Genomic DNA, 16,792 nt, shown 5'->3' with positions numbered 1-16,792 from the left:
CCCTCTGGTGCCTTGAGCATAAACGTCTCCTTGAAGTTTGTAGCCCGCGTGCCATCTACGGAGGCCCACGCACGTTGTCGCGCGCTAGTATATCCGAACACTAGTATATTAACGTTACGCACCCAGTCCACAGAGTGGACCAGACACAAGGTAACATTAGCATTTTATGTTAGTCAATACAATTGCTAGATCAAATGTCGGGTGCCGTGAAACCCGGGGACCCCAGCGGCCAAGAGCTGGTTAGCTGATAAGGTTAGTTGTTCATTTTAGGAGACCTGTCTTATTTTCTCTTTTGTATGTTTACTATTTCTCTTTAATAAAAAAATGTCTTACTACTATGCAGAGGTTTCGGGTTTTACATCTGATACAGACTGTAGGAGACGCTTCAACCTCCATTTTGAGGTGGACATGGGAACACTTTTGGGCTGTACCTGCGTCCAACAACAGCCCTCACACGTCAAAGTGTCAAAAATTCCTTAACATGAAGTGTGCTCCTGGATTTAAGCCTCCCTAAAATAACATGCAGTTTAACACTCCCTCTGTCTCTCTCCTAGCTGGTGATGGAGTACTGCTTGGGCTCGGCTTCTGACCTCTTAGAAGGTAGGTAGGAAATAATAGAGACAATGGCGCTAATTAATTAAGATTAAAGTAATGAGTTAATTATTTTAGTCGTTTACCTTAGCAATGCCTGATATCCCCAAATATCTCTCTTCTCCCAGTCCACAAGAAACCCCTCCAGGAAGTGGAAATAGCTGCCATAACCCATGGTGCATTGCAGGGATTGGTGTATCTTCACTCTCACAACATGATTCACAGGTAACCCCCGTTCTTTTCTCACTATCCGTATCTGTTCGGCTCTCCTCCCCCACACTTCTTGTGACAAGAGACGAAACAAATACAGGGGAGAAAGCACAAACTGTGCTGCCTAAGATGAGCTTATGCAATGGTGTTTGTGCTCACACACTGTGCAGCAACACATTTTAGTGCATCTAATAACACCCCTTTTCGACCTTGTTTTGACATCCGTCCTGAGTGATCCCATCACAAGTGGACAGCTGTAGGTAGAGGTGAAAGCGCTCTCAGGACGCATTGAGATCGGATCTCAAAAACCACATTTGTAGGTGGTTCAGTGTCTTAGTGTCCACATTCTAATAGCAGTGAGAACGGGAGTGTGTCCTGTGTCCACATTAAAGACCGCCTACTCAACTGTGAGCAGAACTTCGTACTCATTCAAAGTATTTCTCATATCACAGAAACGCAGAGACTTTTAAAAACATATGTCAGTAGACCTCCTTATGTCGGCACCCTTTTATATACTGTCTATGGTTGGCACACAGACAGACTGGGCAGCGCTTTTTTCATTTTTCACATGATTTATGTGAGAGGAACAACTGACATTTATAAACCCACATAACCAAGACTATGCAAACGGAAATGATGTCCGTGTTTATTTGCATATAGAGCGGGGAAGTGAGATCCGATTACAAGTGGTCACTCAAGACGCATTTGGAGACACATTCTACGGACAGGTGAAAATGCACGTACCTAGAGCTGTCCACTTGTGATCAGATCACTCTGGATGGATATTAGAACCAGGACGGATATTAAAACCAGGTCGGAACGGGGCCTTACAATACATTTTCTCTCTCATATGTCTCCATTTGTTTTGTCTTCCTCACGATTTTCCTGACCAGTCATTTTCTCTTATCTGATCATTTCTCTCTCTCAGAGATGTGAAGGCAGGAAACATCTTGCTAACGGAGCCGGGTCAGGTCAAACTGGGAGACTTTGGCTCTGCCTCCATCGTTGCCCCAGCCAACTCCTTCGTGGGAACACCTTACTGGTAACACATCAGACTTATTCCTCATAACGGTGTCATCCTCGTCATCAGATGAGGACAGTTAATCCTTGTGGATTCATAAGAATTACACCAAATTCTGACCCTGCAAATGCTTGCACCATGCTCATGTCCATATTCATCAGCTTTCCCAAACAACAGACTTTTACGGAAAAAAAAAAGCATCCCCGCTAATGAAAAATGTAATTAACCCCCCTGATGTTCTTAAGCTCCACTAAGTATGTCCCTGCATCATAATATACATGTAAGCCGTTTTTAAAGTTGTAATCCTTAAGAGTCCAGTCTTGATTTATTTGGAGACAGTCCTATTTACTTTCAAGTGTGTTGTTGACTTATGAGGATTATAATACAACAACAGGTGGATGTATAGACTGCAAACCTTATTACTTCTTTCAACCTAGACAAAGGCAGCGTCTACCAGATTTACAGAGTTTTTCCGGTTATCCTTTCACAAAAGCCTTATGGCATTTTTATGGTCCTGCGGAGGCTCCATGCAGAGCTTTCGCCGTAGTCTGCATAAGTGGCCTAATGTTTATACTTGTGCGCTGGTGTGTGCATCGAGCCAGCGTGTGTGTGGGGAGTGTGTGGTAGAGCGAGGGAGAAAGTGAGAGAGTGACGGCGATTGGCTTCGGAGCAAGTACCTCATAGTGAGAGAAACAAAGTGTCTCCCCTGTTCTTTCTGACTATGGTGGGAAGTCTGTAGCAGGAAAAGTTCACCCTCTCCTTGATTTCATGTTGTTTATGGAGAAGGAGAACCAGGAAATGAGCCGGGGGAAATGCAACGCTACCAAGCCACGGCCGAGCGACATGCGTCGCTGCGATGTGTAGTTACATTTTTCAAGAGGTGAACGTCAGGCTATGGCGTAGGGTCCGGCGTAGACACAGAGTGGTCTGCGGGGGTACGCCATTGATTCAACACACTACCATAAAAAGTATGGATGCACCGAAATGAAAATTCTTGGCCGAAACCGAAAAAGAGGAAACCAAGACCGAAACACCGAAAGAAATTATGCCAATTATTAGTACCATTGCATTTATGGCTATGACTGTGTACTAACTTTACTAAAATCAAGGCATTGCAATTGTATAAATTAATATTAAAGTTTAATTAAAAAAATATCTAGCAGAAATATGGCTACAATCTGATAGTCACATACATACTGTATGTAGCACAGAATAGCTTACCTGTTGTTGTTGTTGTTGTTGTTGTTGTTGTTGTTGTTATTATTATTATTATTTGAGGCACTTTCTTGCAGGATTTCACTGAACATATCAGACAACGAGGGTGCATGCCCCTCATCTGGAGCAGAGACGAGTCTTTTTTTCTGTGCTCTGATCTCCTCCTGCGCTGGGTGCTGCTCCGTGCACGCTCCGTCTCCACACGGGTTCTCCGCATCCATCGCGGCCTGGATCATTTCTCGTGCGCCCTGCTTTATTTCCGCATCCGCAAGTAATGGTCTTTATAATGCGGATCAAGTACAGTCGCGATGAAGTGCAAAGGATCGGAATAGATCTCACTGAAACATGTGCTGACAGACTCTAAGAGCGTACTTACTCCGTGGTCCGTCTCAACCTCTTTGCTTAGGAGACACTTTGCAGGTGGAACGGGTACTGACACACGTGCAGGTCGCGGTTTCTGTTTGTGTCATCACAACATTTCGGCCGTATTGTTTCGGTGATAAAAGTATTTCGGCTGAAAATGCCCTTTTGGAAAATGCCGTTTCGAAAATTTTCGGTGGCCAAATATTCGGTGCATCCCTAATAAAAAGGCCTTTAGGCCTAGTGCTTTAGTCAAAGTGGAATTAAAAATGTATTTTCAGATTAAAATCTCATTACTTTTACTTTAGTGATTACCTTTTTACCCCAATCACAAAAAGAAACACATTTCTCCTCCTCCATTTCTGCAGGTAGCTTCAGTTTTATTTGCAATACACCAAACTTCAAATAGCCGACTACTCATCTCTGGCTGGCTGTGCTTGATTTATTGTCACACTTGTGAAACGAAAAGGTTCCAACAATGTGTGGCTGCCAGGAAGTCCATCTCATCAAATTCATCTAGTAGGGCTGCACAATATATCGTTGTTTTTTTTTAATCGTCATTGCGATATCAACTGGCGCAATAAACACATCGCGAAAGGCTGCGACATATCGCAAAAGACACTCAGAGCTTTTTTTTCTTTTGAAAGAAAATATCAGCACTTTAAACTGTAACTGTCAATCCTTTTTTTTAATGCCTTTTCTCTATAATTCAATGTTCAATTTGTTCAATAAAAGAAAATGATTGATGAAATGATTTCATTGTTTTAAATTCAACAAGCAATTTGTTGTATTTTAGCAGAATTCTGAAAGCAGCAGAATGGAAGAACAGAGTACACTTAATATCTGTTTATTTATCGTTATCGCGATATTCAACAACGTTAACGCATATCGCATATTTTCATCATATGATTCAGCCCTAATTTAAAACCTGCAGTAGAATGAAGTTCAAACTTGAACAACTGCAGAGTAACTGAACTTTTTTTTTTTTCCCATTGACACACTGATCTTTATTTACATATTTGAATAGATATTTACATACTGTATGTATTTGAGGTGCTGGAACCAGCAAGTGTTTAGTATTGTACTGTCAACTAAACCTTTCAGCACTACCTGCATATTTCTAACATGGACATCAGACTCCACCATTCATTGGCAACAGGTTGTCGTTGTTGTTCATGAGGCAGCCTAACCCTTGTAATGTCCACGTCTATTCATGTGGTGACCGTGAGCCCTGAGATGGTCCAGGATCAAAGGAAAAGAGATGGAAAAGACTGAATTGCTTTGTTGTATCATCCGTGCAGGATGGCCCCTGAGGTGATCCTGGCCATGGACGAGGGTCAGTACGACGGGAAGGTGGATGTGTGGTCACTTGGCATTACCTGCATAGAGCTGGGTAAGAGATGGCCATAAAATTGTCCACAAGTGTGTGTTCTTTTGTGTGTTCACAAAGCTGAAAGCATCAAACCCTTTTCTTTGCTTTCTCCTCTCTTCTTTTTTTGTTCTTGCTCTTTATCTGCCACTCTCTGTCACGCTATGTCGTGCTTTGTCACTCTCTAGCGGAAAGAAAGCCTCCTCTGTTCAACATGAATGCTATGAGTGCCTTATACCACATCGCCCAGAATGAAAGCCCTGTGTTGCAGTCTAATCACTGGTGAGATTCCTAAATGTCCTTTTAGGCAAATAAGACTTTTGTTGTTGGTTTAATGGGCAAAGAGGAGCATTGTTACAAATGTTGCTTTTATAAAGTAGCTTCTAATGTTATCGAGGCCCTTTCAACGTGATGTTTTTCAAAGGATGGAGGATTGATTCAATTTATGATTTTACACATTTCCAGGAAGTCTACAAGAGGGTAAAACCATGGCTGACAAAGTGCTGATGAAGGAATTAAAATTGTAGAAATAAAATGAACTTAACGCTATGATGACAGTCAGAATTTGCAGCTTCGGTCTGTTGCAGTTAGTTTTACATTAGACAATAAAGTGTTTGACCTGGTGCCTGCAGATCACAGGGAATCAAGAAACACATTGGTTTTATCATTTCTGTTCAATATAAACCCACCACACCTCCTGTGTGACGCTACTGTTTTACCCCAGTATGCAGTCAGAATCGGCACATTTTAAAGGGTTTTAAATGCTTTGTAACATCCTGCAAAAAACTACTGTCAAAGAATAATTAATGAATTGATATTTTACTATGAAAACGTCAGCACATATAGCATTAAAAAGTATTAAGTGAGGCCAACTGAATTCATGGATCTGTTTTGAAGTTAGGTCATTTACAAGCTGCTTCATTCATCATAACATCCTTATGTTAATGGTGGTTTTATAATGACAATTTTTTCGTTTTCAGGTCAGATTATTTCCGCAATTTTGTGGACTCCTGTTTGCAAAAGATCGCCCAGGACAGACCTACCTCTGATGTGCTGCTTAAGGTACAAAGTGTTTGATTTTGTACATGAAGGCAGGCGGCAATGTGTGATTTATCTTTTGTTAGTTTTTAGCCAGGGAACTAATTGTTTGAAATTTAAGGAATGAATATAATTTGTATGTTCTAATAAAATAATGTGTACATTGGTACAAGTGGTACGCCAATCTGCATGTCATTTATTATTGTATATTGTATTGTTTTAATTAATAACAGAAATCAAATTCAACAGATGCAAACAAATATATTTCATTCCTTTTTGTACACCAGGTGTTCAAATTGAATTAGTTATTTCAAAATAAAGTGCTACCCTTTCTCTTTAGTTACAACCAGCTGTAAATAAATACTATAGTAGTCTCTGTTTGCTGGTCCAGTTGACTTAAATGTGTGCTGGCATAACAAGCAGGTCAGCTTGTTGCTGTTGGGGAAACAAATAATTTGCCTTTGCCTAATATCAAAGGAAAACAGTGAGTGGAGGTGTAATGTGTGAGCATCAGTAGTTGTGTTTCCATTTACCTGTTTTGACGCACATTTTGAAGTATTTCATTAGAAAATCTGAATGGAAAAACGAAAAAATTCGACAAAACTTCCTCAGTTTTGCAAAAATGTTACACTTGCTTGAGGTGGTTTTTGCCTTTGTCGAAAAGAGTTGATTCGCTAAATAGGATGTATGGAAACACCTTTAGCAGACATTTACTCACAGGACTAATCGAGTCTTTCCGCTGTCGGCGTCCTCCCTGATATTCCCATAACGTGTCTTTCATGTCTCCGGACAGCATGACACGTGGCCAATGCTCACAGACCTTAAAGAACAATTCAAACTTGCTCAATTGAACCAAATTCCTGAAGACCTCTCCATTTCTCTCGTTCTGGGCTAGATGCGGTTAGATGGCAGAGGCAAATGTTTTGTTTCCGGCTAGCAACCTAGACTTCTTCTACTCCGTTTACTGACGAAACTACGTTGTTAACTCATTAGTCATACATGCATTCATTACGTCCCGCTTAGACTACTGTAACTCACTGTATGTTGGATTGGATCAGTCATCCCTTCGTCGCATACAGTTAGTCCAGAACGCAGCAGCTCGACTTTTAACCGGGACTAAAAAGCGCGACCACATTACACCGGTTTTGGCCACGCTCCACTGGCTTCCTGTTTGTTTCAGGATTGAATTTAAAATTGTATTAATTGTTTTTTAAGATCTTAAATGGGTTGTCGCCTTCTTACTTATCGGAGCTCTTACATGTCCACACACCTGTCAAAGCACTGAGGTCGTCCAATCAGATGCTCCTCGATGTGCCCACATCCAGGTTAAAAACCAAAGGTGACCGAGCCTTTGCAGTGGCTGCTCCAAACCTCTGGAATAGTTTACCTATTCATGTAAGAACAGCTCGGACCATTGAAACGTTCAAGTCCATGCTTAAGACCCACTATTATTCATTGGCTTTCAATTCAAGTTGAGCTTTGATATCTTGACCTTATTGACCTTATTCTTTTTCTGCTGTGAGTTATTTTGTATTGTACATTTTGCTTTGTTTGTTTATTATCTTGTTGCTTTTTGATCTTGTTAAGCACTTTGGTCAACTAAGGTTGTTTTTAAACGTGCTATATAAATAAAATTGAACTGAACTGAACTCGCTCCAAACCACTTGATGGAAACATAATTTGCATTTCTTTCATGATCTCAGACCCTCAGGATCCTGTGACTATTTTATTGTTCGTTCATTCTCTTAACCCTTCTATCCACCCAGCACCATTTCCTATGCAGAGAGCGTCCCATGACAGCTGTGATGGACCTGATCGCCCGCACCAAGGACGCTGTCCGCGAGCTGGACAACCTTCAGTACCGGAAGATGAAGAAAATCCTCTTCCATGAGGCACACAACGGCCCCGCACCAGAAGGAGGCGAAGAGGAAGAGGTAAGAATGGGACAGAGGGGAGGAAGAGGCCAACAGAGCTGTAAGAAGACATGAGGTTAAAAAATAAGTCTGGGAGGTTGTAAGGTTAGAGACTCAGTGACTGATGGATAAATACTGGCTACTCTTGGCTTTCTTAATGTACTAACTAGGGATGTCCTGATCAAGTTTTTGTCCCTGAGTCGAGTCCTTTAACACTGGGTGTCCAATCCAATACGGATTGTAGGTACCGATTTACCTAAATGTTGATTGAATGTATATCTGATACATTGAAATAACAGCTGTAGACTACTAAATTTGGCAAACCTTATTTTTCACAAGCTACCTGATCCAAGTCCTGGTTGGAATGTTCGCACCGTAGAAACCTGCTGTCATAAATGAGAGCAATGCTGCAACACTAGCAGGCGAGGTTGACAAAACACAGTAGAGTACAGTAATGAAAAGATCACATTTGTTTTAGCAGATACTTTAAAAAATGCCCAGATCAGCACCAATATTGATTCTTAGGGTCGCCTAGGGACTTCTCTACTTTAAACATTACAGTGCTTTGAGCGGTCTGATTTTTGTGTGCCTCAAAGTTGGTTATTGTGTCGTATTTCCTGCTAACCACAAGAATGACACAAGGACTCTTGAAAACACACTCATTACTTCACCTTTTGTTGTAAATGTGAGATTGGAATGGAAATCTCTCCAAACCTTCAGAAACTCCTAACCCTAAACTTCATAACGGAGTTCCTGTAATAACCCTAAAGTTTGTAGGAGTCAAGTTAAACAAAACAAAGTAGTATGAGCGGCCTTTAAAAATTAAGCTTGCAAAAAACCTTTTATTTCTGAAGAGGAAGAAGCAAGTATCAGGGTCTGTAAGGAAAAACAGCTGGTTTCAGCATCCATCCTGCCTTTGTATTGTATGTGTGACTATATATTGTGAACTTAGGGCCCCTTCCTCTCCATACAAAGGCCTTTGTTTGCATAAACATTTAATTCCAGTTGGTTGTTCCCCCGAAAAAGGAAATGAAGGAATTCTAAGAATTCTGCTCAGAAGGGTTTTCATAGGATAAGCACATTTGTGTACGCTATAAACTGGTCAAAACACTTGCACCACCTGACAAAACGTCCTCTTTTTCTTTACCGTAAGGATGTGGAGCAGTATATGCTGCGCACCGGCACAGTCAACAGCATGGAGAGCTCCCACTCTTTGCCATCCATGTCAATCAGTGCCAGCTCCCAGAGCAGCTCAGTCAACAGCCTGGCAGACGGCTCTGACGACAGCGGGGAGATGGCCATGATGCAGGAGGGAGAGCACACCGTCACCTCTAACAGCTCCGTCCTGCACAAGCCCCTGGTCAGTCCAAATGTTTTCCTGTCTGTGGGCGGGTATGTTAAGGAGGTCTGTGAGAGTCCTGTCCCTCCCAAAACCCTCTCTGACACATTCTTCAGCATGTCCATCCGTTTCACATAGAGCCTTTTCCTAAGACGTATATCATCATAATAGAAATAAAATTTGTTTTAAGGTGCATAAAATCATCAGTGAGTAAATTCTGTAAAGGTATTGGAAGCATAACCCTTTTACTTATTTTTAGCACTTTGTCTTACTTAAATACTGGAGTTGGACAAACTTGTCAGGCCAATTTTACACATGCAAACTTGTGCCACCTACAGGAAATGGAAGGTAATAGCCGTTTAGACCTTCAGATGCACTGTAGACACGTCTGTGTTTCCACCTGCAGAGTAGAGGGAGAAAGTCAAAACGCAGCACAACAGCAAGTTCACCAGACCAACCGCCGAAGCTTCAGGTTTTGGTGGGCTGAGTGAATCTTCACTGAGCCAAAGCCCCAAATGAAGTTAATGTCCCCTGTATTTTATATTTAATATTAGGATGGCATTTAGCTAAAAGACTAGACAGTGGAAAATTCCTATCCTTATCCTAAACCACCACACACTTATTTTTATAAATCCTTTCCTTCGCTTCTCTTTCCTCTTTTGCTCTGTCTTCGCTATGTAGAGCCACGACAACATCTACGATGATCCCTATCAGCCAGAGGTTGACCCGCTACGAGAAGCATTGTCTGCAGGTGGCGGTGGAGGGGGGGGCAGCGGAGGAGGAGGGGGAGGGGTGGAGGAGGAGGAGGAGGAGGAGGAGGGAGGCGTCGTCGAGGCAGAGACCATTTTGCCACCATCAGGACAGCCTCGCTCGTCACTCGTCAGATCCAGGAACATGAGCAGGGCTCGGCCCTAAGAGAGCAGATGTCTGGGTAAGGTGACACATACATGCCATTTATTGCTACAAAAGGAAGACAAAGCCAACACTTTTCAAGTTTATTCGTATAGCTCCTAATCATACTTGCAGTGTGAAAAGGCTTTCCTGTCCACACCTTATAAATATATAAAACGGACACCTGTACATTTTAAACTTTAACAGAGAACAAATAAAACCTTCAGTGAAAACCCGTGAATCAGAGAGCTTACCTTCCTTCTGGCTGACTTCATGTCCTGCGTCTCCTCACAGGTACAAGCGAATGCGCCGGCAGCACCAGAAGCAGCTGATGGGCCTGGAGAACAAGCTGAAGGCAGAGATGGACGAGCACCAGCTGAGACTGGACAAAGAGCTGGAGAATCAGAGGAACAGCTTCTCAATGGAGGGAGAAAAGCTCTCCAAGAAGCACCAGGCTATCCTTGAGAAGGAGGTGAGCTGGTGGAGGGTGAGTGACCCCATAGTGAAAGGAGAGCGGAGGGTTGGATGAATACCAGATGCAGACATGTCAAGAAGGATTTCATCAAATATTACACCACACACCGGGTGTGTGAGGCGCATTCATAACCGGGCGCCCGGAGTGGACACTTGGGACATATTGATTTCAGCAGCAATTTGGTTATTGTTTCTAATTCTAATTACTTTTAGACTAGTCTAAGATTACACCTCCGTTGTATACAAATTAGTCGTTAGGAAAATCCCAAACAGCTACCTGATAGAGAGAGATATATATATATATATATATTCCATATTTTTTATCTTAAAAGCTCTGATGGTAATGAGATTGTGTTTTTGTTTTTGTTTTTTCAGACAAAGGCAGTTCTGACTGAGGAGAAGAAGTTCCAGCAGCACATACTGGGCCAGCAAAAGAAGGAGTTGACGGGTCTGCTTGAGTCCCAGAAACGGCAGTATCGCCAACGCAAGGAGCAGCTCAAAGAGGTGCTTCTAGGTTTTTCACCAGTCAGCTGACAACCACAAAAGTATTTGTGAGAATTATAGATAGAAACGTGGCTCCTGTCATGAATAAATAAAACCGCTGTTGATCAGCTCGACCAGCTGCTAATGGCACATTCCAATTTAACTCTATAAGAATGCAACTTCTATTTATTTATTTTTACCGTTAAAATGAATCCTACGTCATACTAACACTAGACAAACCGCATTGATCTTTCAACCTATTCAGCTAACACTGCTGTACTTTCTGTTCATTGCCTTTCATTTATTTCCACTCCAGGAACTGAATGAGAACCAGTCAACACCAAAGCGGGAGAAACAAGAGTGGTTGGTGCATCAGAAGGAGTGTCTGCAGCAGCTGCAGGCCGAGGAAGAGGCAGGCCTGCTGCGGCGGCAGAGGCAGTATTATGAGCTACAGTGTCGTCAGTACAAGAGGAAGATGCTGCTGGCACGCCACAACCTGGAGCAAGACCTGCTCCGAGAGGTACCATTTTATTAAATTAGATTGGCGTGTCAATGTTGGATCAGCAAATCAATTCTCCTGAAACCTATTTTAAGCAGCCAGCAGTCCAGTAGGATTCAATATTCAACATAGATTTGTAGAGAAACGTGTCCTGCGACAAGTTTCCTCTCCTCACGATATTACAATATCCTTCCTGCCTCTTTATCATGCTCTATTCTTCTCTAGGACCTGAACAAGAAGCAGACCCTGAAGGACCTGGAGTGTGCAATGCTTCTACGTCACCACGAGTCCACCCAGGAGCTGGAGTTCCGCCAGCTGGGTTTGGTGCAGCGTACGCGGGCCGACCTGATCCGCACGCAGCACCAGACGGAGCTCACCAACCAGATGGAGTACAACAAGAGGCGTGAGCAGGAGCTGCGTCAGAAACACGCCGTGGAGGTCCGCCAGCAGCCCAAGAGCCTCAAAGTGAGTGAGGAGGGAGAGGACAGCGAGGCGGGGGTGGTAGGAGTAGAAGGGGAGGACGAGAGGGATGGCGAGTTTGAAAAGGGGAGGGAGATGCATGATGTTGAGAATGAGGTCGATGGAGCAGTATTGGAAGATGATGAAATGTGTGCGAGTGACCCTGTGGTTAAAAGGAAAGTTGAGTTCGATGACAACAGTATAACAAAGGGAGAAGATGAGAATGAGAGGGAGGAGTGGAAAGTCAGTGAAGAGGGGACAGTAGTGAGGGAAGTAGAAGGAGTGCAGTGGGAGTACGAGGATGATCCCAGTAAACCTGCACAGGTCGACACTGATGACGAGGAAGAAGAGGGCAGGGGCGTGGCCGACGGTTGTCCGTCAGAGTTCATCTCGTCCCTCTCCCCAGAAAAGAGACGACTCCGTGAGCGAGTGATCGATGAGCTGTCTGAGTTTTACTTCCCTGATGCTGCAGAGGAGCTGGACCCCGAACCCATCACTTCCCCTCCTCCCCCTCCCCCCACCCAGACTTCTTTCCCTTCACTCTTCTCTCACGCCATCTGCCTCCTCCTCTCCCTCTCCGCTGCTGCCCAGCCCTCCAACCTCACTTTGCTGCTACTCTCCATCTTCCTCCTCTCCCTCCGTCGCTCACCTCCTCTGCCCTCGGTGGCCTCTGTTCTTCTTTCCGCTGAGCTTGCCTTCTTGGCGCTCTTCTTCTCGTACCTCTTCCTTCGTTCATGCTGCTCTCTTTCTCTCTCCACGTATCTGTCGCTCAGCCTCTGGGCCAACGGCCTCTTCAGTTTAGGACTCTCCCTCAGTTTGGGGATTTATTACATCCCCATGATTTTGATTTCAGCCTCCTTCCTCAGCTCTCCCTCCCTCTTCCTCTCTCTCTACTTGGTGGTGGTGCTAATTGTCAGGCCGGCCCGCGACTTCCTCCAGTACGCACCCCGCAAAGTCAACCGCCTCTGCATGCGCGTCCTTTTCCGCCTGCCTCGGCCCCTGTTTGCTATGTGCCAGTCGGTCCTGGGCGGTATGGCTGAGCGTAACCTCTATGAGATGTTTCCCAAAGCAGGGCGCAACTGGGGTGGGCGCCAGTCCAAAATCCCAGTCCCCCTAAAGAGCTTGCCTTTAGAGTATCAGGCTCGCTGCAGTAACACCTCTCCCTTGGCCAAGGGCCTCCTCTGGGTGAAGCGTTTCAGTAGACGCCCCCTCGGGGTCCTGGCAGACCTGGCTAACTCCATAGTGCTAAAACTTGCTGGAAAGCTCCTTAAAAAGCTTCCGCTCAGTGTCTGGATCAGACTCCAAACTCTGGGCCTCTTGAAGAAGGAGAACCCAAGCAGGCTGCCCCGACTGCTGCCCAGGGAGGTCAGAGAGAGGAGACAGAGGGAGAGGAGGGGGAGAGAGAGGGAGAGAAAGAGGAGGCAAGAGAGGTTGTTCCGTGAAGAGGCGAAGTGGGAGTGTGGGTTGAGGCGAACATCATCTGGAAGGTTTGTCAGGAGGAAAATTCGGCCGTGGAGATAGCAAGAGTGTGAGACAAATTGAAGGAAAGAGTGTGAAACATGCTGGTAGTGTGGGAGTGTCTGTGAGCGTGAACAAGCTCTTTGTTCCATTGTTCAACCATCGTTTGTGTGTCTCTCTTGTTACATAACTCCCCAAATGGTTTGTGGTCACATTTCTTAAAGATGACATATTTGACCCTGCACACATACATCTGTACATCAGGCTGAACGTGATTTTGGCTGTTGAAGCTTTTCCAAACAGGCGTACATCGTGCATGTGTGCACACAAGCCGTGCTGTTGATTCAGTGGGCCCTGCAAACGTAAACATGCAGCTGAACCCTTTGTTACTGTACCAAACCCAGTGAAGTTTTCATTATTGTGCTTTTTGTAAAAGTTTTTTATTTTTTATTTTATTTCATTTCATTATTTTGCTCTTAATTTGTAAGACAAATATTTTTATGGTTATTTTTAAGACCGGTTTTGTGCAATCTTTTGTTTTTCTTTATAGTGGTCTTATTTTAGAGGGTGCACTGTTGTCTCAGTGCTTAGAACAAATATTGCAGTGTTGCATAGCTTCATGGCTATAATTTCACCCCCCAAAGTGGAATACTGTGAAAAAAAACATCAGAAAAAAACCTTTGATTTCACTAACACCACCCTGAACACTAGCCCTCTGTCGGTATAAAAGTGCAATAAACAGCTGAACAGAAAGATGTGGGACCACTGTAGGACATTTGATATCACTGAGACGTGTAGTTTCTCTGTTTAGAAGTCCAAGTGGGAAATAGTTAGCGGAAGGTCCTACATATAAAGTTTGGGGCCATTTAGCTGGAATAATAAGCCTGTCCAGCTCAATTGTTTCATGTTAACACATCATTGGATATTATTTACAGCTGGTGAAATCATCTTTCAGATTTTAGTTAGATAAACTATTATTATTGCCCTTAATGCAATACTCTTGTTATGATTTACCATGTAAACATTCAGATATTTCCCCCATAATATTCCTTTTAAATGTGCAGCAGTTGAGTGCCTAGTTACAACTGTGTGCACAAATGTTAATATCTCTTGTGAAGTGACGTATCTGAAATTTATAGTGGAAACATAAGAAAGCAGGATATACTTTGGAGTAGGGAAAAGTATAATTTAATAAAAAAAACTATTTAATATTTTTAATGTAGCTTAATTTATATGAAGCCATATAGCCAATCATTTGAGACATATAATCAGAAAATAAGTCCAAAGATTGATGCAACTACTGAATGTGAAAGTTTGAGCAGATCATCATCATATGAAAAGAAGATATCTACTAATAGCAGACATCTCTTTCATTTTGCACTGTCCCAAAGACCATTATAAAAAAAATAAAAATAAAAGTGGGAGAACAGATCACTTTAACGATCATTCAAAGTTTAGTCAATGAAACATCCAAAAAAAAAAAAAAAAAATGCAACTTCCCAGAACCTAACGGGATGTCTTCCAATATCTTGTTTTGCACAATCAAAAGTCCAAAACCCAAAGATATTTAGTTTACATAGATACACGACGGGGAACAACAACAAATCCTCCGAAGTGAGGAGCTGGAACCAGAGAATGTTTGCCATTTATTTCCACTATTTTTGCTTAATAGATTACTTCAGCTGGACCAAAAAGAAAACTTGACATTAATTGAATGAAGTTTAGGAGAAATGTGCAGTTGTCACATGCCTATATTTGAGAGTATACACATTGTAAAATGTGCATATTTGCAAGGGAAATCTGGTTAAGAGGAGTAAAATGCATTAGTGCCTATACATGCTAATTATGTAGGGAAAAGTGCCCTGTGCTGTATATCACAGAAGGAGGACATTTGAGCCATTTACATGGAGGAGTATTGAGTAGGAAAACCTGTATCTTGACTGTATTTGACCCAGGCAGATGACAAAAAGTAGGGCACGTTTTGGGGAAGTCTACCTTTTTTTAAAGAACGTTGTTTTATTTGAATGTAACTTATTTGCCATTGATTTTAAATTTGTGTTCCAGTATCAGTTATTTCCTGTTCCTCTGTGTTTGTTTACATGTTTGTAATCTGTTTTGTTGTGACACCATTTCTACAGAGTTATATCACTTTGAGTTTTTTCTTTTATATTTTATTTATGACTAGTACTGCATTCGGTTTGGCAGCCATTTTGTTGTCCTTTTATTCTCATTTTTAGCTGCATGAGTGTTGGCGTACTGTATGGCTGTGTGCTCGCAAACGGCAAAATATTTTGTCATACTTCCAGATAATTTTTTTTCTTTACACAAAAAAAATAAATTATTTTGTGTGGAAATCATTGTCTTGTTTGTTTTTATGATTTTTGTTTCCATTATTTCCACGCCGTCTTCATTTGTTTACTTTTTATGATTTTTTCTTTTGTTGCCAATCTTATTGTATTGAAAGATCCCTTTATCATTTTGTTGATCATCATTCCTCCCGTATCACACATTTTATCTCTGCTGTCGTCTGTGGTGCCTAACAAAATGTTCTGTGACTTTGTTTAGTAGTATTTCTAATCTAAAGTTTAAATATGTTTAGGGATGTTAACTGATGGGTATATAATCATTATAGGCCTCATACAAGAAGGATGTGTTATTTGAATCCATGTCTTTTATGCCGAATCACAAGTTTAATTTAAAGTGCATGAAAGGAACAAACTTAATCATCACACAGAAGTGTTTCTGAATATGTTAAACTATAAACCTTCATTCTTAATGATTATAACTTGCACAAAAAGGTTAAATAATATTGTAACCTTTTTTTTTTTTCACATATTTCTGAACATTGGGTTAAACAGCCCTGTTCAATAATTATCACTTGACAAATGCACATCTGCATAGCTATAAGTCAACCACTAATTAAATGTAAGAAAATACCCTTTAAGAGTAAACAACATTCCATTTATTTGTCCTTACATAACTAGGAATTATATTACAGGCATTGACTGAAAGTGGCCTTCATTGCAATAAAATAATTGCATCCATATATATAATCAAAATGTAAAAAAAAATAATGTTTCATAAATTTACAGTAGTCATGCAAACAGATTTATTCCACCCCTTATTGAGGAACCTGAAACGGACACGGCATATTGTCCGCCACTGTCAAGCGGGAAAAAAAATGCACAAATAAGAATTTAATGTGAGTAGACACCTTGGATTCATTGTATCGATCACTGTATGAATATAACTCTTATAAAATGAGCACAGTCCTTTTAATTTGAAATCAAGTATACTACTCCACAAATGAAAATAATTATTATAATATTATTTAGTAATATTTCCGCAAGATTTGTCAGACCTTCCTATAACAATGCTAAAATTACATGTGTACCAAATGAGTGGGTCTGAGTCATTTTACCGTGATGCTGTCAGGTATTTATACTTTTTAAAATTACATTTTTACCATCAG

General features: G+C 41.9%; 1 protein-coding gene across 1 annotated transcript in view; it reads left to right on the top strand.

Moving 5' to 3' along the window:
- taok2b (TAO kinase 2b) overlaps positions 1–16,792 on the top strand; it is a 28,870-nt gene that overhangs the window by 6,470 nt on the left and 5,608 nt on the right. Inside the window, exons 5-18 of the mRNA XM_028567073.1 lie at positions 555–600; positions 720–816; positions 1,730–1,843; positions 4,699–4,790; positions 4,955–5,048; positions 5,747–5,828; positions 7,571–7,738; positions 8,871–9,077; positions 9,738–9,807; positions 9,858–9,987; positions 10,242–10,419; positions 10,797–10,925; positions 11,221–11,424; positions 11,629–11,868. Coding sequence (XP_028422874.1) covers positions 555–600; positions 720–816; positions 1,730–1,843; positions 4,699–4,790; positions 4,955–5,048; positions 5,747–5,828; positions 7,571–7,738; positions 8,871–9,077; positions 9,738–9,807; positions 9,858–9,987; positions 10,242–10,419; positions 10,797–10,925; positions 11,221–11,424; positions 11,629–11,868 — 1,851 coding nt within the window. The remainder of the gene's footprint in view (positions 1–554; positions 601–719; positions 817–1,729; positions 1,844–4,698; positions 4,791–4,954; positions 5,049–5,746; positions 5,829–7,570; positions 7,739–8,870; positions 9,078–9,737; positions 9,808–9,857; positions 9,988–10,241; positions 10,420–10,796; positions 10,926–11,220; positions 11,425–11,628; positions 11,869–16,792) is intronic.

The sequence above is a fragment of the Perca flavescens genome, chromosome 21, assembly GCF_004354835.1.
Source record: "Perca flavescens isolate YP-PL-M2 chromosome 21, PFLA_1.0, whole genome shotgun sequence".
In the NCBI taxonomy this organism is placed as follows: Eukaryota; Metazoa; Chordata; class Actinopteri; order Perciformes; family Percidae; genus Perca; species Perca flavescens.
This window is presented reverse-complemented; position numbering and strand designations above follow the sequence as displayed.